At 43.3% G+C, this 22,898-nt stretch overlaps 1 protein-coding gene and 1 long non-coding RNA gene across 6 annotated transcripts in view; one reads left to right on the top strand and one right to left on the bottom strand.

Annotated features, from left to right (window-relative positions):
- CAPN3 (calpain 3) overlaps nucleotides 1–22,898 on the top strand; it is a 51,110-nt gene that overhangs the window by 9,350 nt on the left and 18,862 nt on the right. For 4 of the 5 annotated variants that reach the window (XM_082735455.1, XM_082735457.1, XM_082735456.1 and 1 more), the window contains exons 2-5: nucleotides 17,512–17,581; nucleotides 19,195–19,313; nucleotides 21,104–21,237; nucleotides 21,987–22,155. In XM_082735455.1, coding sequence (XP_082591581.1) covers nucleotides 17,512–17,581; nucleotides 19,195–19,313; nucleotides 21,104–21,237; nucleotides 21,987–22,155 — 492 coding nt within the window. Of the gene's footprint in view, nucleotides 1–9,136; nucleotides 9,495–17,511; nucleotides 17,582–19,194; nucleotides 19,314–21,103; nucleotides 21,238–21,986; nucleotides 22,156–22,898 lie in introns of those variants that run through there. The other variant, XM_082735460.1, reaches the window with a different exon arrangement.
- Nucleotides 13,808–19,899, bottom strand: LOC309867109. The gene is made up of 3 exons (XR_014312980.1): nucleotides 19,790–19,899; nucleotides 18,015–18,177; nucleotides 13,808–13,871 (listed from the first exon to the last, which is right to left on the bottom strand). It is a non-coding gene; the product is annotated as an uncharacterized lncRNA (long non-coding RNA).

Raw genomic sequence — 22,898 nt, 5'->3', positions numbered from 1 at the left:
ACTGTGACAGAGCTGTAGATATCATAGTGAGGAAGCTGAAATAACTTAGCAGTAAAATGCTGGAAATGGGAGGGTCAGGGACAGAAATAGCCAAGGAATGTATGAAAAGATGCATTTTCCTGATTATGAATGAAGCAGAGCATCTGTTCATGTTCATGTATTTCTTGACCATTTGTTATCTCGCTGTCCATTAAATACCTGTCTTTGCTAGTTTTTCTATTGAGTTGGTCTTGTTCAACTTGAATTGTAGACATCTTTGGATACTGATTGCTTATTGGTTAGATGTGTTATAAATATCTTCTCAAGGTCCCTGGGTGGCTCAGTCTGTTAAGCATCTGACTTCAGCTCAGGTCATGATCTCCAGAGGCCTTGGGTCAAGTCCTGCATAAGGCTCCATGCTCAGCAGGGAGTCTGCTTGTCCCTCTCCCTCTCCCTGTGCTCCTCCCCTGCTTGTGCACTCCCTCCCTCTCAAATAAGTAAAATCTTAAAAAATATATTTTCTCCCACTTTGTGACTTGCCTATTCACTGTTTTAAAGGTTTTCTTATTTTATAAATTCTTTTTTTTAAGATTTTATTTATTTATTTGACAGAGATCACAAGCAGGCAGAGAGGCAGGCAGAGAGAAAGGAAGGGAAGCAGGCTCCCTGCTGAGCAGAGAGCCCGATATGGGGCTCAATCCCAAGACCTGGGACCATGAACTGAGCCGGAGGCAGAGGCTTTAACCCACTGAATCACCCAGGTTCCCCTATTTTATAAATTCTTAATTAAAAGCTCTTAATAAAAGTTCTAAGTTATTCTTTATATATATATATATATATATATATATATTTTTTTTTTTTTTTTCCTATATAGCTAGTGCTTTTTATGTTCTGTTAAGAAAGTTTTTCCTAGGGGCACCTGGGAGGCCCTGTCAGTTAAGCTTCCAACTCCTGATTTTGGGTCAAGTCATGATCTCAGGGTCGTGTGATCAAGGCCTACACTGGGTTCACCTTGGGTGTGGAGCCTACTCAAGATTCTCTCTTTCCTGCTCCCTCTGCCCCTCCACCCCTATCCCTGCTTGCTTGCAGACATGCTCTGTCTCTCTCTCAAAAAAATTAAAATTAAAATTTTTAAAATTTTTAAAAATTTTCCTAAACCAAAGTCATTCTTCTTTATTATCATTTAGAAACAATTTTTCTGCCTTTATATTTGGGTCTATCATCTATCTAGAAATGATTTTTCTTATATAAGACAGGGATCATATTTTGTTGTTTTTCCATGTGGATGATTAAAATTCCCAGCACAACTTTTTTTTTTCTTCAAATCCTTTCTCTGCTATTCTGCAAAATCCTTTTTTAAACAGATTAAATGTCTAACAATGTGTAGTTCTGTTTCTGTGCTCTCTACCATGTTCTACTTGTGTTTATTGATCTTTGTACCAGCTCCACACCTTGTGCCAATAAGTCTTGCAGTAGAGCAAATACACCCAACTTGTTTTTCCTTTTCAGTATTGTTTTAACCCTATCTGGCTCTTTGCCTTTCCACTTAAATTTTAGAATCAGGGTGTTGAGTTCTACAAAAATTCCTGAGGGGACTTTTACTGAGATTGCACTGAATCAACCTGGAAAAAATGCGTTTGACAATATTTAGTCTTCCTATGGATGAAAAAGGGATGTCTCTCCATTTAATTGGGTCTCCTTTAGTATCTTTTAAAAAATGATATCATTTATTTATTTGACAGAGAGAGACAGAGAAACATGAGTGGCAGGCAGAGGGAGAAACAGGCTTCCCACTAAGCAGGGAGTCTGATGTGGGGCTCTATCCTAGGACCCCAAGATCATGACCCAACCCGAAGGTAGATGTTCAGCTGACTGAGCCACCCATGTACCCCTCCTTCAGTACCTTTTAATCAAGTTCTTTGATAATTTCTCCGTAAACTTCTTGAACATCCTTTGTCAGATTTCTTCCTAAACATCTTTTATTTTTGTTGTTTTTAGAAAGGGCTTCTTTCTTGGGGCGCCTGGGTGGCTCAGTGGTTTGGGCTGCTGCCTTCGGCTCGGGTCATGATCTCAGGGTCCTGGGATCGAGCCCCGCATCGGGCTCTCTGCTCCGCAGGAAGCCTGCTTCTCTCTCTCTCTCTCTCTCTGCCTGCCTCTCTGCCTACTTGTGATCTCTGTCTGTCAAATAAATAAATAAAATCTTAAAAAAAAAAAAAAGGGCTTCTTTCTTTAAAAATGTACTCAATTTCTCAGACATAAACATGCATTTGTTTATATCCAGTATATTTGCTAAACTCCTAGTAATTCTAACAATTTAACTGTAGATCCCAAGTTATTTGTCTGTAAGTTCTGTTTCTGTATAGTTAGGCCATTTGTAAGTCATGGCAGGGTGACCCAGTACATTATGCACAACTGTATTCAGCAACCTAATTCTTGTTTTACTGCACTGGCTAAACTCTCCAGCATCATGTTAATAATAAAGGAGATAACAGAATTGGTTACTTTAAATTTATTTAAATAATAAAGGAGGGGCGCCTGGGTGGCTCAGTGGGTTAAGCCACTGCCTTCGGCTCAGGTCATGATCTCAGGGTCCTGGGATCGAGTCCCGCATCGGGCTCTCTGCTCAGCAGGGAGCCTGCTTCCTCCTCTCTATCTCTGCCTGCCTCTCTGCCTACTTGTGGTCTCTCTCTGTCAAATAAATAAATAAAATCTTTAAAATAATAATAATAAAGGAAATAACAGAATTCCAGTCAATGCTAGTGTTTCACTGTTGAATAGACCTGCTATAGATTTCCGTGACCTCATATCTTGGTTGTGTTTCCTATAAACTGCTTAGAGTTTAAAAAAAAAAATTTCCAATCTAAAAACCTTTGTCTTTTAACTGAAGGCTTTAGTCCATTTAAACTGATTATGAACATTGATATATATTGGATTTATTTCTATCATCTTAACCATAACCTTTCTGTTGATAGTGCTTCTTTAAATGTTCATTTTTCCTCTCTCTGCCTTTTAAAAAATGTATTAAAGGTGTTTTCTCCAGGAGCCTGGGTGGCTCAATCAGATAAGTCTCCAACTCTTTTTTTTTTTTTAACAGATTTTATTATTTGTTTATTTGCCAGAGAGAGAGCACAAGCAGGGGGAATGGCTGGCAGAGGGAGAAGCAGGCTCCCAGCTGAGCAAGGAGCCTGATACAGGACTTGATTCCAGGACCCTGCGATCATGCCCTGACCTAACCTAAAGGCAGATGCTTAATGACTGAGCCATCCAGGTGTCCCTGGGTCTAACTCTTGATTTTGGCTCAGGTCAAGATCTCAAAGTTATGAGATCAAGCTTCAGGTCAAGCTCCATGCTGGGTGTGGAGCCCACTTAAGAGTCTCTCTCTCCCTATTCCTGTCCCCCTCCCCTGAAAAATGTAAACGTGTTTTATTGTTTTCTTTTCTTTCTACAAGTTCAGAAGTTATTGACTATTTCTGTTTTTTTCAGTGGTTGCCCTAAATATTAACATAAATTTCATCTTGACAAGGCCTGAAATTGATCAAAAGCTTTATTTTCCTCAAACAGTGTGAGGACCACGAGGCACTTTGACTCCAATTACTCCTCTACCAATTCATCTGCTATTGTTCTGCATAATTTGAGTTCTGTATTGATTTACAACCTTAAAAATAGAAAATATTACAATTTTTTAAAAAATATTTTATGCATTTATTTGACAGAATGAGAGAGAAAGAGCATGAGCAGGGGTGAGGGGAGGAGCAGAGGGAGAAGCAGACTCCCTGCTGAGTGGAGAGCCTGACATGGAGCTCCATCCCAGGACCTTGGAATCTTGACCTGAGCTGAAGGCAGATGCTTAACTGACTGAGCCACCCAGGCACCTCCAATCTGATTATTAAATTATTAAATTTCAATGTGTGAAACTAATTGGATTCTAGTTCAAATAAAAGCAGCTATAGGGATGCCTGGGTGGCTCAGTTAGTTAAGTATCTGCCTTTCGCTCAGGTGGTGATTTCAGGAGTCTTAGGATGGAGTCCCATGTGTGACTCCTTGTTCAGTGGGAAGTCTGCTTCTCCCTCTGCCCCTCCCCTCACCCCTGCTATGCTCTCTCTTTCTCATTCTCTCAAAAAAATACATAAAATCTTTTTTTAAAGGAAGCTATAAAAGATTTGGGGAACAACGGAAGAAATTAGCATATGGATATAGATCTTGGATAATATTAGAGAATCATAGTTAATTTTCTTAGTGATAAGGGCATTACAGTCAGTAAGAAAGTGCTCTTGTCCTTAGGAGATGCCTGCTGTATCCTATATATGCTTCCAAGTATTTAGGTGTGAAGTGTCATGATACTGTCAACATTTTTCCAAATAGTTAGGCAAAAAAAAAAAAAAAAAGAAAAAAAGAAAAAAGAAGATCTATATATACATATATAGATAGGTAAAACAAAGATGACAAAATGTTAACAATTATTGAATCTAAATGTAAACTATGTGGATGTTTGTTCTTTAAACTTTTCTGTAGTTCTGAAACTTTTCATTATATAAATATATAATATAAATAATATACTGTAGAAAACTATGAGAGTTGAAATTTAAAGTTTTAATAGCAGGGTTAAAATATAAAATCAAGGAAATCTAGGATGTAGAACAAACCAAATTAGGAAAATACAATAAAATTAGAGGACATTTAAGATCTGATTTTTAGAAGTTTCAAAAAAAAAGAAAGGAAAAAGGAAGGAAGGAAGGAAGGAAAGAAAGAGAAAGAATTGAAAGGGAGAGAAATGAAAAGGAATAATATAAAAATATTCTGGAACTGAGACCAAAAGTCTCCATATTGAAAGGAGTCACCGAGTGCTCAGCACAAAGAATTTAAAAAATAAACTCATATCAAAGCACATAGATGTGGCTTTTGGAACTGGTGGAAGGAGGAATAGGAGAGAAGTATAGAAAACCCTTAAAGCTTTCAGAGGGAAATGATAGATCACATGCAAAGGAATGCTCATCAGGTTATACCATATTTCTCAACAACACCATATGCTAGAAGCAATGACCATCCCATAAAAATTCTGGAAAATGCTTTTCAACTTAAAAGTACCTAGCCAAATTCTCAATCACGCGCAAAAGTAGAATTCAGATGGAACTAGAGGGTATTATGCTGAGCAAAATAAGTCTATCAGAGATACAATTATCATGTGATCTCCCTGATAGGAGGAAGTTGAGAGGCAACGTTTTGGGAGGTAGAAAAGCAATAAATGAAACAAGATGGGATGGGGAGGGAGACAAACCGTGAGAGTTTCTTTTTTTTTTTTTTTTTTAAAGATTTTATTTATTTATTTGACAGAGAGAGATCACAAGTAGGCAAAGAGGCAGGCAGAGAGAGAGGAGGAAGCAGGCTCCCTGCTGAGCAGAGTGCCCGATGTGGGACTCAATCCCAGGACCCCGGGATCATGACCTGAGCCGAAGGCAGCGGCTTAACCCACTGAGCCACCCAGGCACCCCCCGTGAGAGACTCTTAATCTCACAAAACAAACTGAGGGTTACAGGGGAGGGGGTAGGGAGGTAGGGAGAGGATGGTTGGGTTATGGATGTTGGGAAAGGTGTGTGCTGTGGTGAGTGCTGTGAAGTGTGTAAACCTGGTGATTCACAGACCTCAACTCCTGGGGCTAATAATACATTATATGTTAGTAAAAAAATTAAAAATCATATATATAAAAAGAGTGGAAATCAGAGTTAGCTGGGCAAAGACTCAGGTGATGTACCTCCCATCCATACTTTCTTAGGAAGCTCCAAGTTGTTTGCCAATTCAATCAAGGAGTAAACTAAGGAAGAGTCAAGTTCCAGGAAATGGAATTCCACCCAGAAAGGGACAGTCAGTCCCAGGTCACCTCTCCTAACCTGGAGAGCAGCCAGTCCAGGCTGTACGGGAGAATGAAGCTGCAAAGGAAGGCCTTAGCAGGAGAACAGTGGAATCACTAGGTTATCTGATGAGTTTAAGTATTTGGAGAAACTGCTGCTGAGGGAAAGCATTGATAAATACATAGAAAATCAAAGAATTATAAAGAATAAGAGAAAAAAAATTTCTACAGAAAGGAAATGTAATACAGCATAGCACTTAGCTAAAAAGTGAATAGGCAACTAATCATACTCAAGTAAATACTGAATTCTAATTTAACCAAAATTTATGGCATAACTATTTTGGGAAGATGGTGGGCAAAGCATAATGTGAGAAAACTAAATCTCATTTGTCAGAATAGGAAAGCTGCAGATAGTTTCTAAAAATAATAAATTAAGACCACCTGTGTTGCTCAGTCAGTTGGGTCTCCAACTCCTGGTTTTGACTTGGGCAGTGATCTCAGGATTCTGAGATCAAGTCCCACATCAGGCTCTGTGCTCAGCCTAGAGTCTGCTGGGGACTCTCTCTCTCTCCCTCAGCCCCTCCCCACTGTGCTCATGCCCCCACCCTCTCAAATAAATAAGTAAATAAAGAAATCTTTTTTTAAAAAAGTAAAGAGGGAGCCATGATGAAAGCCTGAATCTTAGGGGCACCTGGGTGGCTCAGTGGGTAAAGACCTGCCTTTAGCTCAGGTCGTGGTCTCAGGGTCCTGGGGTTGAGCCCTGCATCCAGCAGCAGGGAGCCTGCTTCCCCCCTCTCTCTCTGCCTGCCCCTCTGCCTACTCATGATCTCTGTCAAAATAATGTGATCTCTGTCAAATAAATAAATAAAATCTTTTAATAAAAAAAAAGACTGGACTCAAAAAATAATAACAATAAATTAAAAGCAATAATATAAAGATATTATTTAGGGGGCACCTGGGTGGCTCAGTAGGTTAAGGCCTCTGCCTTTGGCTCAGGTCATGATCCCAGGGTCCTGGGATGGAGCCCCACATTGGGCTCTCTGCTCAGCAGGGAACCTGCTTCCCCCTCCTCTCTGCCTGCCTCTCTGCCTACTTGTGATCTCTGTCAAATAAATAAATAAAATCTTTAAAAAAAAAAGATATTATTTAGAAATATAGAGGTAAATACCAGAAATATTGCTTAAAGAATTAAAAGTGGGGGTGCCTTGGTGGCTCAGTCGGTTAAGCGTCTGACTCCTGATTTTGGCTCAGGGTCATAAGATCAAGCCCCAAGTCAGGCTCCACACTCAGCACAGTCTGCTTAAGAGTCTCTCTCTGGAGTCAATTATCATATGGTTTCACTTATTTGTGGAGCATAACAAATAGCATGGAGGACATGGGAGATAGAGAGGAGAAGGGAGTTGGGGGAAATTGGAAGGGGAGGTGAACCATGAGAGACTGTGGACTCTGAAAACCAATCTGAGGGTTTTGAAGAGGGGGGGTGGGAGGTTGGGGGAACCAACGGGGGAACCGTAGAGGGCACGGATTGCATGGAGCACTGGGTGTGGTGCAAAATAATGAATACTGTTGTGCTGAAAATAAATAAAAAATAAATTTAAAAAAAAAAAAAAAAAAAAGAGTCTCTCTCTGCCCCTCCCCCGACTCTCGCTCTCTAAATAAATAAATAAATAAATGAAATCTTAAAAGAAAAAAGAATTAAAAGCAGCTGTCTCTGAGGAGAGGGATTTACAGGGCAAGAGACTGCTATTCCTCTATGTACCTTTTGTATTGTTCGATTTTTTTAAAAAACTTTGTTCTTATATAAATGTAATAAAAATATGCTTATTTCTTAAAAGAACTGACCCCAAAATTACATTGAGCTATTATGCTACTCTGTAATGCTAATGTCATGGATCAAACCCCAGTGGATGTAAGAATCTCCTGGGATCCTTCTTCAAACTGAAGAATCCCAGACCCCTACCAAGAATATTTGAATCCTTGGGTCCAGGGTGAAGCCTGAGAATCTGCATTTTAAACAGGCATCCCTGGGGTGCCTGGGTGGCTCAGTGGGTTAAGCCGTTGCCTTCGGCTCAGGTCATGATCTCAGGGTCCTGGGATCGAGTCCCGCATCAGGCTCTCTGCTCAGCAGGGAGCCTGCTTCCCTCTCTCTCTCTGCCTGCCTCTCCATCTACTTGTGATTTCTCTCTGTCAAATAAATAAATAAAAATCTTTAAAAAACAAAATAATAGGGGCGCCTGGGTGGCTCAGTGTGTTAAACCTCTGCCTTTGGCTCAGGTCATGATCCCAGGGGCCTGGGATCGGGTCCCACATGGGGCTCTCTGCTCAGCAGGGAGCCTGCTTCTCCTCATCTCTCTCTCTGTCCGTCTCTCTGCCTATTTGTAATCTCTCTCTCTCTGTCAAGTAAATAAATAAAATCTTTAAAAAATAATAATAAATAAATAAATAAATAAATAAATAAATAAAATAAGCAGGCATCCCAGGTGATTCCAATGCAGGTCGTCCAAAGACCACCCAGCCCAGGGTTGGTGTGGGCTGGTAGGAGTCAGTGACAGGACAGGGCCAGCATCCCCCTAAAGAGAGACTGCCAGGCCCCAATGTCCCCCCGCATTGCCTCCCAGCTTTTATTCGAGCTCTCCATCTAAGCACGGTAAAACGTTGAAAAAGCTGGGCTTTCTTATGAATGTAATTCTGACGCACATGAAGCCTTCCCTCCCCAACCACGTTTTCTGCCTCAAAGGTCCTGAGCTTGTAGCCGTGGAAGCTTGCTTGTTGCCACGGGGCCCGCTCCAACAGGGACTTGCGTTTGAAGTTGAGTTACCCACCCTCCACAGATTAGAGTCTCTGAATGGCTAGTCAAGGTCTTTGGGGGGATGGGGCAGGGACATCAGGAGAATGAAGGCTTCATTAACCTCAGACAATGGCTTGGAGCAGATTCCTTCTATGCATTCAGCAGCCTGTATACGATTAGTGTATACAGCATGTTTCGAAGGCCCCATGCTATATCCCATTGGCCGCCGTGTCAAAGGCATGAATGCCTTTTGCTGAGGCAGGGTAAGCCTCTTGGTAATTATATTTTTTCTTTTTAAAGAAAGAATCCCAGCAAGGCTGGTGGAAGTAGCCTACAGGTCTCCAAGCCATTGTGGCCTGTCCTGGGGCTGTCCCTGGCTCTCTCACTCCCTTTGCTGGCTCCCTCTCTCACTGGCATGGTGTTGCCCCTTGACCGTGGGCTCAGGGGCCTCCAGCCAAAGCTGCTGACTCTGACCACGGCCTTTCTCTGGGCTGTGTTCATTTGCATCGCGCTGCTGAGGGTGGAGGAGCTATATAGGCTTCGGCCCATTCACGGGAGGATTAGGCCTGGACGGAGGGTGCAGGGGGAGAGAGGCCACATCGAAGGCCTAGCTCTACTCCCTGAGCGGTCACCATGCCCTACCTGCTGCCAGGGTTCTTCTGTGACCGCGTGATCAGGGAGCGGGACAGGAGAAATGGAGAGGGCACTGTCACACAGCCCCTCAAGTTTGAGGGGCAGGATTTCCTGGTTCTCAGACGACGGTGCCTAGCTCAGAAGTGCCTCTTTGAAGACCGTGTGTTCCCAGCAGGGGTTCAGGCCCTGGGCTCCCATGAGCTGAGCCAGAAAACCAAGATGAAGGCCATCACCTGGAAAAGGCCAAAGGTAGGGATGGGAGGGTTGGGGCTTCAGGACTCAGTTCTTGGGGACAGGAGATCAGGTGGTCCAGAGCCTTGAAGCCGTGGGTTCTCTACCTGAGTGAGGGGTTCATCAAGGTTCTCTGACCCATGTGCCCCTAGAATGCTTTCCTGCTTCCTCCTGAAACTGGACATGTTATTTTCTATTCCCGAACAAGAGGTTACTCTAACGGTCTAGAGGTCTTGGAGCCTGTGCATATTTTTAAGAGAGCTAACACGTTGGCTTTAATGCATAGTAAAATAGTAAGCATTAATTGATAATCATGTCTTCTTGAGAGTAGGTGTTCTGGGGAGGGGAAAGTGGAGTGGCTACGAGCCCTGAGGCTCACAGTTCAAGGAGAGTTCCATGGAAGGTGGTGAACCGTTAAGAAACAAGAGGTTGTGGGAGGCTGGAGTTGCCTTGTGAACCTTGCGCCTGAGGCTGTCTCCTTAGGGATGCACCGCTTCTGTTTAAGCAGGAAGGTCCATGCTGATTGGCCAGACTTCTCACAAAGCAATGTGATGCACCCACATTTAGGATTATGTGTTTTCTTGGAGAATTGCTTCCTTTCTCATTATGTGATACACCTCTTTATCTCTAATATTCTTCGCTATGAAGTCGGCTTCATCTGAAATTAATACAGCTACTCCAGTTTCCCTTTGATGAGTGCTAGCATAGCATATCCTTCTCTAGCTGCCCAAGGCTTTACACTTAAAGGGAGTCTCTTGTAGACAACATACAGACAGGTCTCTTTTCTATCCACATTCACAATCTCTATCTTTTCATTGGCGGATTTAGACCATTCATATTTAAGTGATTATGATACAGCTAGATTCCTATCTACCATGCTTGCAACTGTTTTCTATTTGTTACCATTGTTCTTTGCTTCTCCTCTCCCCCCTCTTCTGCTTTTTTAGTAATTTAATATTCTACATGATTCCATTTTATCCCATCTCTTAAGTGTATCAATTATACTTGTTTTAATGTTAACGGTTATGCTATAGTTTCCAATATACATGTACAACTAATCTAATTCCACCTTCAAATAACACTATGCCATTATATATGCAGTCTAACACTTGATCATAGAAAATGCCCAGCTCCTCCCTGGCTTCCCTTCATTCGTTTCGCCTATGCATACACTATCATTACTCAACACACTGTTGTTGTTATTATTATTACTTTAAATAAAGTTATCTTTAGATTAAGAATAAGAAAAATACTAGTTTTATTCTACCTTCATTTATTCCTTCTCTGAGCTCTTTCTTCCTTTCTTTATGTAGGTCCACGTTTCTCACCTCTATCATTTTCCTCCTCTCTGAAGCACTTCTTTTAACATGTCTTTAAAGACAAGTCCACTGGCAATGAATTCTCTCCGGTTTTGCTTGTCTGAGAAAGTATTTATTTCTCCTTCAGTTTTTTAAAAATATTTTAATTACTTATTTGACAGAGAGCACAAGTAGGCAGAGAGGCAGGCAGAGAGAGAGGAGGAAGCAGGCTCCCCACTGAGCAGAGAGCCCGATGTGAGGCTCGATCCCAGGACCCTGAGATCATGACCTGAGCCGAAGGCAGAGGCTTAACCCACTGAGCCACCCAGGTGCTCCTCTCCCTCAGTTTTGAAAGATAATTTCTTACATATAGAATTCAAGTTTGTTAGATTTTTCTTTCACCAATTTAAATATTTCAGTCCAGGGTCAGCTGGGTGGCTTGGTCAGTTAAGCATCCTACTCCTGATTTCAACTCAGATCTTGATCTCAGGATCAGGGGTTCAAGCCCCAGTGTGGAGCTTACTTAATAATTAATTAGTTAATTATTTTCAATCCAGTCTTTCTTCTGTGCATGGCTTATGAAGAGATGTCTGCTGTAATTATTATCTTTGTTCCTCTATAGGAAAGGTATTTTTCCCCTCTTGGCTTCTTACAACAGTTTTTTGGTCTCTGATTATCTGCAGTTTGAATACAATATGCCTAAGTACAGTTTTATGTTGTTGTATTTTGGTGGCATTTACACCCTTTGATGTTCCTTGAGCTTCCTGAATCTGTGGTTTGGTATCTGTCATCAATTTTGTAAAGTTCTTGGCCACTGTTACTTCAGGTATTTCTTCTGCTCTTTCTTTTCCTCTAGTATTTGGTTACGCATGTGTTGCACCTTTTGAAATTATCCCACAGTTTTTTTGAATGTTCTGCTTCGGGTTTTGGGGCTTTGGGATTTTCCATTATCTTTCCCTTTGCATTAACTTTGGGATGTTCCTCTTGTCTCGCCTTCAGTCTTACTGCTTTTTCCCCCTTGTCTTTACCCAGTTTGTGGATGAGCCAATGAAATATATGTTATAGTGGTTTTTATTTACATCATTTCCTTTTGATTCTTTCTTCGTGTTTCCATCTCTCTGCTTATATTAACCCATCTTTTCTTGCACATTATCTACTTTTTCCATTAGACTCCTTGACATACTCATCATGGTTATTATAATAATGATTCCTGCCTGGTGATTTTGAACATCTGTGTCATATCCTACCCTAGTTCTGCTTTCTCTCTTTAGGCTATTTTTGTTTGCCTTTTGGCATCCTTTGCAGTTTTTGCTGAAAGCCAGACAAGTTGTGTGCAGTAGTAAGAAATGGGATGGAGAAGCCTTTGGTGTGAAGATTTATGTTAGGCTGACTAGTTGCTGTGTGGTGTTTAATGCCTCCAATATCTGTAGGGACCAGATCTTCAAATTCCTCTAGTATTTTTGTTTTGCCCCTCGCCTCACCCTTCTCTTGCCTTTGGGCTTTCCTAAGTCCTCCCCATCAGTGTTTGCACCTTGAAGGTCTTCAGCTCTAAGTGGTTGTTATTACAATGAAGCCCTGTTGATGGGGTGTTAAGGGGGGAGGGGAAGTGTTCCATAATCTAATGACTAAATCTCCATCTTTGAATGGGCCTATGTGACCTTCATACACATTTCCCCACTCTATAGCATTCTTCCCACCCACCCCTTCTTAGGTGAGAAAGGAAGGCTAGAGGGGGCTGGAAGGGACTCAGTGTCCTTCCCCCAACTTAGATAAGACTCTGGAAAAGAGGGGGATCTTTCATAGACCTTCACCATGAGAACTTGGTGGGATGGGATTTTTGGCAGTAAAAACCATGAATGTGTGGGTGGGAGGTGAGGAGGACTGTTCCAAGTTTGACCTCAAGAAGTTTCTCACTCTCATGCTAGTTCACACTCAGCCTCCAGAAATTAACCAAAATACCTGTTAAGTGTTACCATCACTTTATGGCTTCAGCAGCTTCTGCTCTAGATAAGCACACCTCAGCTGTACATTTGTAGTTTTACTTGTGTCCATATTGCAGGGTGGGGGATTGCCCTGCAATATGGACACAAGTGGACAATCTCAGTTCTCTGATGAGTCCAAGCAAAGATGCTGATTTTCAGTTTGTTCAGCTTTTTCTTGTGGTGGGGACGAGAGCAATGACTTCCAAGCTCTTCACATGTTGGAACTAAACCAGAAGTCCACATATACCTATTTTACCCCACCTTTTTAAGTGTATGTTTCTATTTATTTTATAATGCACAGTATATGTTAGGACAACCAATATACACATATATAACTTAAAACCAGTAAGAATACTTACATAGGGTTGCATGTTCAAAATATTTTACCAATGGAGGTAAACAATAAACATTTGGAGTCACTGTGCGAACCATGGTACCCAAGGATTGAGGAAATGGTCATCTGTTGTTCATTGCTGGGATTCCATCATTGACAGATCCAGTCTCCAGGCTAAATTATAACCAAAAGAAGAGCTAGAAATCTTTGGTCCAGAAGCTAAAATAACAGAGCTGGGATAATTTACCTTTGTTCTTATCAGCCAACACAGGCAGGTCTTAGACCTTCTGGGGGATATTTATGCAGTGTTTTTAAGTAAGGAGAGAGGAAGAAGTAGGTGGTAGGGAGAGGGTATTTAGCCAAACCAAAGCTTGTTTATAAATTAAACTTCAGTAAGCTTGGCAACTGACCCTCACAGAACAGACATCTTTTATGAGGACAAACAGTTAAGAGCCCCTAGGCTGTGGGTTTCCCCGGAGGGCAGGCTGGATGATCTCTCATTTGTATTGTATCAATTCCCCCAGCTCTGTGCATACTTAGGGGCTCAATTCATGTTTGGTGAACCATAGCTAAGGTAGTGTTGAAGGTAAATGTGGTATATTGGGGAATCTACTACTGTAAAAAAAGGTAACTCCCTTCCGATACCTGGACCTCCAAACAGATAATGAATGACCAGAGTAATTAGTAGTTGCTGCTACCTTTTCAAGTAGCCAGTCCTGGAATTGGTGAAACCAGCATCTGAATGCATAGTCCCAAGGAGAAGAAGCTGTACCTGTAACAACTAAAAAATATAGCTATAAGTCTTGTGTTTGAGTCACTATGTAATACAATCCTTATAACGGGGCAGAACATCCAGTAGTCAAGGGTTTCAGCTGGCAAGTGGGAGAGGCCCAAGATAGCTTAAACCAAAGAGAAAAAAAAAAACTCATAGAATTTGAATGTTCAAGGGTGATGTTGGATTCAGACACACCTAAATCCAGCCCTCAAACCGTATCATCAAGACATAGTCCCTGGGGCGCCTGGGTGGCTCAGTGGGTTAGGCCGCTGCCTTCGGCTTGGGTCATGATCTCAGAGTCCTGGGATCGAGCCTCACATTGGGCTCTCTGCTCAGCAAGAAGCCTGCTTCCCTCTCTCTCTATGCCTGCCTCTCTGTCTACTTGTGATCTCTCTCTCTGTCAAATAAATAAATAAAATCTTAAAAAAAAAAAAAAAAAAGACATAGTCCCTAATAGTGTCTATCTGTAGATCTATCATTTGTTTATCTATCCATCATCACCTCCTTCCTCTCCCCCTATTCCCATCTGTTCCCTCTGAGCTGGCTTTATGCTCAAGCAGACTAACTTTGCAAGGGGCAGATGTGCCACTTGGCAGCTTCAGGCTGACATTCTATCAGTTTAGCAACTCTAGCAGAAGAATGTACAGTTGACCCTTGTTTAAAACGCATAGGTCCTCTTATACACGGATTTTTAAAAAATATATAAATCCAGTACAGCACTTTAAATGTATTTTCTCTCCCTTATGATATTCTTAATATTTTCATCTTGTCTTATGTTATTGTAAGAATACAGTACAGAATACATATAATATACAAAATATGTGTTTAATAAGCGACTGTTTAGTTTATTGGTAAGGCTTCCAATCAAAAGTAGGCTACTAGTATTAAGCTTTTAGGGAGTCAAAAGTGATATGTGGATTTTTGATTGTGCAGGGTCCAGTGCCTCCCATCTCAGGGTAGATCAATGGCCCACTGTATTTTTTTTCCTCTATCCTTATAACAAAAGCCTTAGGCTACCTGATTGGCCCAGATTTGATCACGTGCCCATCCCTGACCCAGTTCTCTCTCATTCACTAATTGCCCCGACTATTTGGCTAGAGCTGGGTGAAGGGAAAAGCTCACCAGAAGGGCCATTTGACCGTGGACCTGTTCCCCAGTGAAAAGGTGAGGTACAATCCTGGAAGAAGGGGTTATTTTCCAAGGAAGCAAAATACTGGGGAGACCAAAAAACATGTCCGCTATACCTTACTTGGCTTCTTTTAAAGAGGAAGGAGGTTTGGGGCACCTGGGCGACTCGTTGGTTAAGTATCTGCCTCAGGTCATGATCACTGGATCTTGGGATCTTGTCAAACCTCTGACTCCCGGCTCAGTGGGGTATCTGCTTCTCCTTCTTCCTCAACCCCTCCCCAACCCCACCGCATGGGCACGCTTTCTCTCAAGTACATAAAATGTTAAAAAAAAAAAAAAAAAAAAAAAGGGAGAGAGAGAGGAAGGAGTCTTGTCTGGAATAATGAGTTTTACCTTTTCTTTGTGGGAAATGGTTTTTAAAAACCACAGTCTTGGGGAACCTGGCTCAGTCAGGGTCAGTAAAGCATGTGACTCCTGATCTCAAGGTTGTGGGATCTACCCCCACACTGGGCAAGGAGACTACTTAAAAAATATTAACAAAATCTTAAAAACAACAACAACCGCCCCCCCCCCAATCTGGACCTGATGTTCTCTTTATTACCAGATAGTTACTGCTTCTAATTTTGGGGGGGGGGGGGTTTTGGTGGGGGGTTGTTTAGTTTTTTAATGCAGAGAGATAGGAAATATTTTCTTAGGGGAAAAATACATCATGAGTTATATTTATATATCTAATTCAACTCTAACATTGCAGAATTGTTACTTAAATTATTTAATATTACATATTTTCTCTTATGGTAAAAAACAATCTTGGTACCTAATGATATTAATATAAATTCTTATCTATCATATAGCATACATGTCAAAGTTTTGAAATAATGACATTATTGTTATTATTTCTTATGACTCATATTTCTTTATGGCTTGGGTTTTTGACATTAGGATATATCCCAAGAGGAGTAAAGAGTCAAATACTATATTTTAAGTCACTTGAAAGAATTCTTTTTATGTGCAAGGTTATGTCACCAACTTGATATGCACTTAGGCTCCTTTGCTTCAGTTTGCTTTTAGCTTTTACACTGTTTTTTTTTTTTTTTTTTTGTTGTTGTTGTTGTTTAAATTTCCTTTCCTTCAATTTTTGCTTTTAATTTTTTAGTTTTTTTTTTTTAAGTAGGGCTCCATGCCCAACATGGGGCTTGAAGTCACCACCCTGAGAAAGAATAGCAACGCTCTACAGACTGAGCTAGCCAGGCACAGCTTGGCTTTTAATTATGTACAAATTTACTCGGTTCCTAAGTCAAAACTTTTTTCAGTTATATTCAGTTTTAGTTTCATCACTATTCCCACCACTTTATTCCCTCCTTCCCCCTACAGGTAACCTTTTTAGGAATTCTTGTTTAGGGTTTATCCTTCCATTGCTTTAAGTTTCAGATGGGAGGTGCACGTGGTGTGATCTAATAAGCAAGACACTCCATCCAGTAGGAGGGAGAGATCCCCCAGCACAGGGAGCTTTAACTCTTTCCTCACTCGGGTATATGGAGTTGTCATGATGGGGGCGGGCATGGGGGGAGAGAGACACGCGCACACACCCAAGGAGAGACAGAGAGAGGGAGGGCTGGGTCACAGAGATAGCAATATTTCTTCAAACTCTGAGGAATGGTGTTAAAACCAAAACAAAGAATCTACAATTATTTCAAGAATTTCCAAGTTAAAAAACAAAGCGTTAAGACATAGCAGGAGAGACAAGAGCGCCCTCTGTTGGCCGCTGCTGGACTGCACGTAATCTGTAGTAACCTGAAACTGCGGGCCCTGGTGCTTATTGGGTTAGCTTGAGTAAAGAAATGTACCTTTGGGGCGCACTAATCTCAGCTCAGGTCTAGAACTCTCAGAGTTGTGAGTTCAAGCCCTGAGTTGGGCTCTACACTGGGTGTGGTGATGACTTAAAAAAAAAAAAGTACCCTCAATTGACCAGGGGACCTGCAAAGCCCACAGCAAATTTACTCTGCTCTCTCCAGCTCTTGAGTCCTATAGACCCTGGGATATATGCTGACTCTAAATAGCTATGTTACCACATCTTGACAAGAAAGTCTTCATTTTCCTTCCTGCACTTATTTTCCTGGCATAGAAGAAAAAAGAAAGAAAGAAAGAAAAAGCAACAGCCCTGCTTTCTGTTGTCCCTTCCAAAAATAAGGTGGTATTGACACTGCCCTCTCCAGGTATATCCTTACACAGATTGTATGTCAGCGTGTGGGAACAATGTAAAACAGTGGGAAAAGGAGGCATGATTTTGGCTTCCACCACTGACTAGCTGTATATCCTTGGGCAAGTTCCTTAACCTCTCTGAGTCCTGGTTTCCTTATCTGAAAAATAAGAATGATGGAGTCCAATTCACAGGCTGTTTCTGGGGGCTTATCTGAGTGGTATACACAATGGTTCTGATGTGGGATGTCAGTATGACCTTACATAATGGACCTCACTAAACAATAGCTCCTACTACTGTCATTTCTTTTCTGTTTCACAGGAAATTTGTGAGAATCCACGATTTATCATTGGTGGAGCCAACAGAACTGACATCTGTCAAGGAGATCTAGGTAGGCAAGTCCCCTGGCGTCACTGGTCATTTTCCAGACAATCAAGGGGTGATTAGGTGTGGTCCCTTTACCGGAAGTAAAGGGACAATAAAGGTGTGGTCCTTTGCAGGAAGTGAAGGGACAGTAATCTGGTTTGGGTCTTAAAGCATTTGCGAGAGAAGGTTTTTAGAACACTACTTCATGCCCATGTATCTGTGTGCCGGTGATGGCTTCATTTACTTTCTGTTCCTTCCACATCCCTCATCAGTTCTTTGTCATGTCATGGGAGATAGGCCTCCCGAGAGTCTGAAGGCCATCTGCACACCTCCCTCCACAAGAGAAAAGCCTTGCTTCTAACTGTACCCACTCCCTTAAAAGAGTGCTCTGAAACTGTCTGCACACCAGGCACATCCCTGGAATCTGTATGGAAGCTGTTTGCACACAGAAAGCGCACCTGTGACCCAAACTCTTGTTGAAATTGCCCCAGCAGCACTCCATATGAAAGGAGTCTCCACACAGATGACAGTTGTCACGGGTGTGCACGTCCAGTGTTCTGTCTCGGTGGTTAGCTTGGCTCTTCTTGAAGTAGTCTCTTCAGGGTGGACCGCAGGAAAGCTCTGTGAGGCAGAGTTGGAGACAACATCAACAGATATAGTTTACAACTTGAGGAGAAAGAGCATCCAAGACCCAGTGGAACAAATTTGGCTTATTTGGCCCCAGAAAGAGAGGTTGAAGAGGTTTTCAGTATCTGGGTTCCTACACTTTGGAGAAGGCTGCCTATAGAGCCCTGGGTGAGCTCATAGTCTGGACCTTCTAAGAGAAACTGTTTCAAAGGGGAGGCTTGCTTCTTCTTGCGGGGGAGCAGGACAGGGTGGGGAGGAGGGCTTCTGACCGCTCTTGGTCTCCCCTCTGCCAGCTCAAGGATGCCATCACGTCCACACAGCAAAACAAGGGCCTTGCAGAACTTAAACCAGCCTCCCTAGAGCGCATCTCTGTGACTGTCAGTGTACCAGGCATGCCCCCTGGGTGCTCACTCTCTCTCTCTCTCTCTCTCTCTCTCTCTCACACACACACACACACACACACACACAGAAAGAGAGAGAAAAATGACTATATACCATACTCTGCCAGAAAGGAAGTTCAGGGAATAAGAGAATGTCCCCATCTCCTTCCACTGTGAGCAATATATTCATGCCACCTATAAACTGGTTGCCAGGCATCTGCCTAACAGACTTTCCTTCCAGTACCAGGGGGCTTGGCCGGTGGTCCTCAGATGCCCAGGCTCCACCCCGAAGGGGGAAATGCATTATTACCACTGCAAAGATTTCATACAGGTGTTAGGAAGAATGACCCAATGTTGAACTACTGCTCTGTCTTCCTTGAGCTCCAAAAAGGAAGTGAGCTTATATTACAGATGGAGGAATTGCCTACAACCTTCAGGCGAACCAGTCAAAAGTCAGAAGTTACCCTGACCAAATTGTCCAGGGACTGCTAGCCAGCTGCTCTGGGTGGACACCTCTGGAAGCAGGACAGTGAACACTAAGAGAACTCATTTGGCAGAGACATAGAAATGTCAGCTGGAATCCGGTCTTTCTCTTTCCTGGAGGTGACCTCTGCCCTGTGCTTGCCTGCAGGGGACTGCTGGTTTCTCGCAGCTATTGCTTGCCTGACCCTGAATGAGCGCCTGCTTTTCCGAGTCATACCCCATGATCAGAGTTTCACCGAGAACTACGCAGGGATCTTCCACTTCCAGGTGAGGGAACTGGAGTGTAGTTGAGAGGGCCAGCTGCCATCCACACACCCGCCGAAACCCCAGCACACACACACACACCCCTGCGCCTCCTGGCCTTGACTTCCCAGCAGCTTCAGGAAAGTTTCCACCCACCCTCCCAGCCTTGGCTATGGGCAGTGACCCCGTTAAGGCCTCAGGCCTTTTGAGGAAGCAGTTGTTTACTCTGCCCCCTAAGCCCATCACCCCTCCCACACCCCCACCTTCCGCTAGGCCCCAGAAAGGCAGGAAGACATCCTGTTTGCTGGCCTGTGGATCTATTTTTGCCTCTCCACTGGCTGGCTGCTGTGTTGTTACTCACAGCCCTTCTCAAGTAGGTCCCTAAGATACTAGCATTGGGAATTTGTAGGTTCACAACGGGAAAGCCCTGCGCCCTGCCTGACTATGGCTCCTTTTCTTGTTGCCCTTGAAGGCAGGTCTGCATGAAGTCTTGCACTCACCTTTTCTAGGCCCTGGAAGGAAAGTTTCGTCGGTCTGGGCACAGGCTTCTGGTTCAGCCCATAAATGAGTCTTTCATTTCCAGACTCAATGAAACCACTGGAAATTTTCTAGATCCAGATTGTCCTATCAGAGAGCCAAACCCTGGTGTTGACCCAGAACTGAAGTGAGTTCCACATGTTGGGATCTAGCAGAGTCTGGGGTTCTGAGGCATCAACCTGTTTCCAGCCCCGGAAGCTCCTAATGTCCCAGAACCAATCCAAAGCATTACTTGATGTTCCTCCTGATCTTATATGTCAGCACTGAAGACCTCAGAAAAGGCCTCTGTTCAGGTTCAGTCCTGCTGCCCCCCACCCTCCCAGAGCATGGGTAAAGCAGCCAGGTCCCCATTTTTGTTTCCTTCCTGGGCCATCAAGCTGCCAGTTTCCCTCTGATATTTAAAAGGTCTTATGACTGAAGGGCCGTAATATATAAAAACCAGGTAGATTTTTACTCTCTTTTCAATAAGGGAGAAAATGTCATTAAAGGAAATAAAACCCTATTTGGCCTTCTTCAGTTAAAACTGATTTGTTCAAGAAAGAACAATATCCAGGGACACCCCGGTGGCTCAGTCAGTTAAGTGGCCAACTCTCGATTTCGGTTCAGGTCATGATCTCAGGGCCGTGAGATCGAGTCCCGTGTCTTTGCGCTCAGCATGGAGTGTGCTTCAGATTCTCTTCCTCTCCCTCCAGCTCATGGTCTATCTCAAAGAAATAAATAAAACCTTAAAAGAAAAAACAAAACATCCAGAACTGGAATGATTAGACAATGTTCCTGTTATAGCCAGAGTATATTCTGGGGCACTTCCCTCTTCCCTGTCAATCTTTCTTCTTCAGCAGCAATTTCTACCTTGTGTGTCATCTCTTGATTGATCTATAATCAATACATCACCTTCACCTAGACCAGTAGTTCTGAACCCTGAGTGCACGTTAAAGTCAGATAAGATACCTAAACTATAATACGTAGACCCAGGAGAGCAGGAGAATGAAAATCTCAAGTCCTCAGATATGCACGGAGCACTTACCATTCCCAGGACTGGGCTGGACTGTGTGGAAGGGAGAAAGTGGTATGCACCCCACTTTCTGCTCTCAAGAATCTCACAGTCCAGTTAGAGAAGGATGCACACACCCTAAACCCAAGAGTATGGACAAGCACCAAGAGGCCAAGCAGAGGAAATGGGGCTGCTTGCCAAAGAGACTCAAGGGAATGTTGGAGTAGAGAAAAGTATCCCAAAGGTGATCTGACGATGTGCCTCTGTCCTTGATGCTTTTGTGTAGTTCTGGCGCTACGGAGACTGGGTGGATGTGGTTATTGATGACTGCCTGCCAACTTACAACAACCAACTGGTTTTCACCAAATCCAACCACCGCAATGAATTCTGGAGTGCTCTGCTGGAGAAAGCTTATGCTAAGTAAGGCAATGCTCAAGGATGTGAGGTGGGACTAGAAGTGGGGATTGGGGCAGCTGTAAAATCCAGCCCAAAGTCTTGTCACAAGAGGAGGCATTTGTGGTGTGTGTGTATGTGTTTGTGTGTGTTCAACTGTGACCCAGAGTCCGAGACGATCGGAGACGATCGGGTCCAGGCAGCAATGTCTGTAACTAAACATGCTATATTTAAGGATAGAATGAAGTCATGTATAGAAGATCTTTGGATTCGGCCTCCTATCGTGAGCACTTTAATTCTGCCTTCCGAGTTAAAGGTTGGTGTTGCAAGTCTTGGATCTGAGCATTGTATCTCTGAAGCTCACGTCCCAGGGTTTGTCTTGGCTCAACCTCCTGATCTTGTAGTATATGAAAAAAGTCATGTTGTTCTCACCTTGGAAGCTCCACCCCAGCCATTACTAATGGATCTAATGGAACCCTTCCTTAGGGTTTAGAATGTGGTGGAAAGAGAACTACCAGGAAGTGGGAATAGCTGGGTTCCAGTCCCAGTGCTTCCGGGTCTCTGGTGCCTTGGGTAAGCCACTTAGCCTTTGGAGCACAGTTTCTACAACGCGAAGAAAGGAAATCACAGTATCTATCCCATTAGCTTACAGAGTTGTTAGGGAATTAGGCAAGAAGACAGCACAGGACCTGAGAGTAAAGTCCTGGTGGCATGGCTCCTGGGTCATGTCCCCTGAAATGCTGGGACCTGGGACTGGTCTTCATTCTCTCCCCAAGGCTTCACGGTTCCTATGAGGCTCTGAAAGGTGGGAACACTACGGAGGCCATGGAGGACTTCACAGGAGGGGTGACCGAGTTTTTTGAGATCAAGGATGCTCCCAGAGACATGTACAAGATCATGAAGAAAGCCATCGAGAGAGGCTCCCTCATGGGCTGCTCTATTGATGTAAGTTGGGGGTGTGGGGTGCAGGGTGGGGAGCAGCCAAGGTGCAGGAAGCCCCTCATGTGATGTAGAGTAGTGTAGGGCTTTCCTCTGGGATGTGGTAGATGTTTTGTTTTAGGAAGCAGGGACTGGCTCTCAACTTTTAAAATTTTTCAGGGAAGAAGTGTCTCTGGGGATTTTCACCAAAGAGATGGGGCAAAGACATTCCAAGCCCGGGACTTGAGGTAGAAATAAGTCCAGAGGCCTGTGTCAGCATGGGCCTCCTGTGGTTGGTGCTGCTCAGCCCCAGCCCGGCCCAATTAAGCTGACCACATACCTGTTCTGGACCAGAGCCCGCCATTCCCTAAGACAGCCTCCTGGTCACTGAGCTTTAGGACGTGGGCTTTGTGTTGTCACCTGGGAGAAGCTTGGTCAGCAGGCACTGTCTCAGTGCAGTGGAGTGGTGTGAGCCGAGACTGGGGCCAAGGGGAAGGAGATGGTAGACTGGCCAGGCCTCCTGGCCAGGAAACACACCTGCCCTGGGGCCTGCTTAGTGTGTAACAGTCTTGGCGCTTTCCATCACTGAGGAAGGGACCCAAGCAGAATTCCTGAATTTCCTTCCTTTCCCCATAATCCAAATGGGTCCGAAAGCATGGGAAGATCAGCTAGCATTAAACACCCATCGATGAACATTTTCTTTGTGTATCACTTTTCTCCATCTTGTCTCCATTCACACCATTTATCTCTCCTCTTTTCCTTGTCTGTCC

This window comes from Mustela nivalis (genome assembly GCF_964662115.1).
Source record: "Mustela nivalis genome assembly, chromosome: 6".
In the NCBI taxonomy this organism is placed as follows: domain Eukaryota; kingdom Metazoa; phylum Chordata; class Mammalia; order Carnivora; family Mustelidae; genus Mustela; species Mustela nivalis.
Note: the sequence above shows the minus strand (reverse complement) of the source record. Positions and strands in the feature narration are given on the sequence as shown.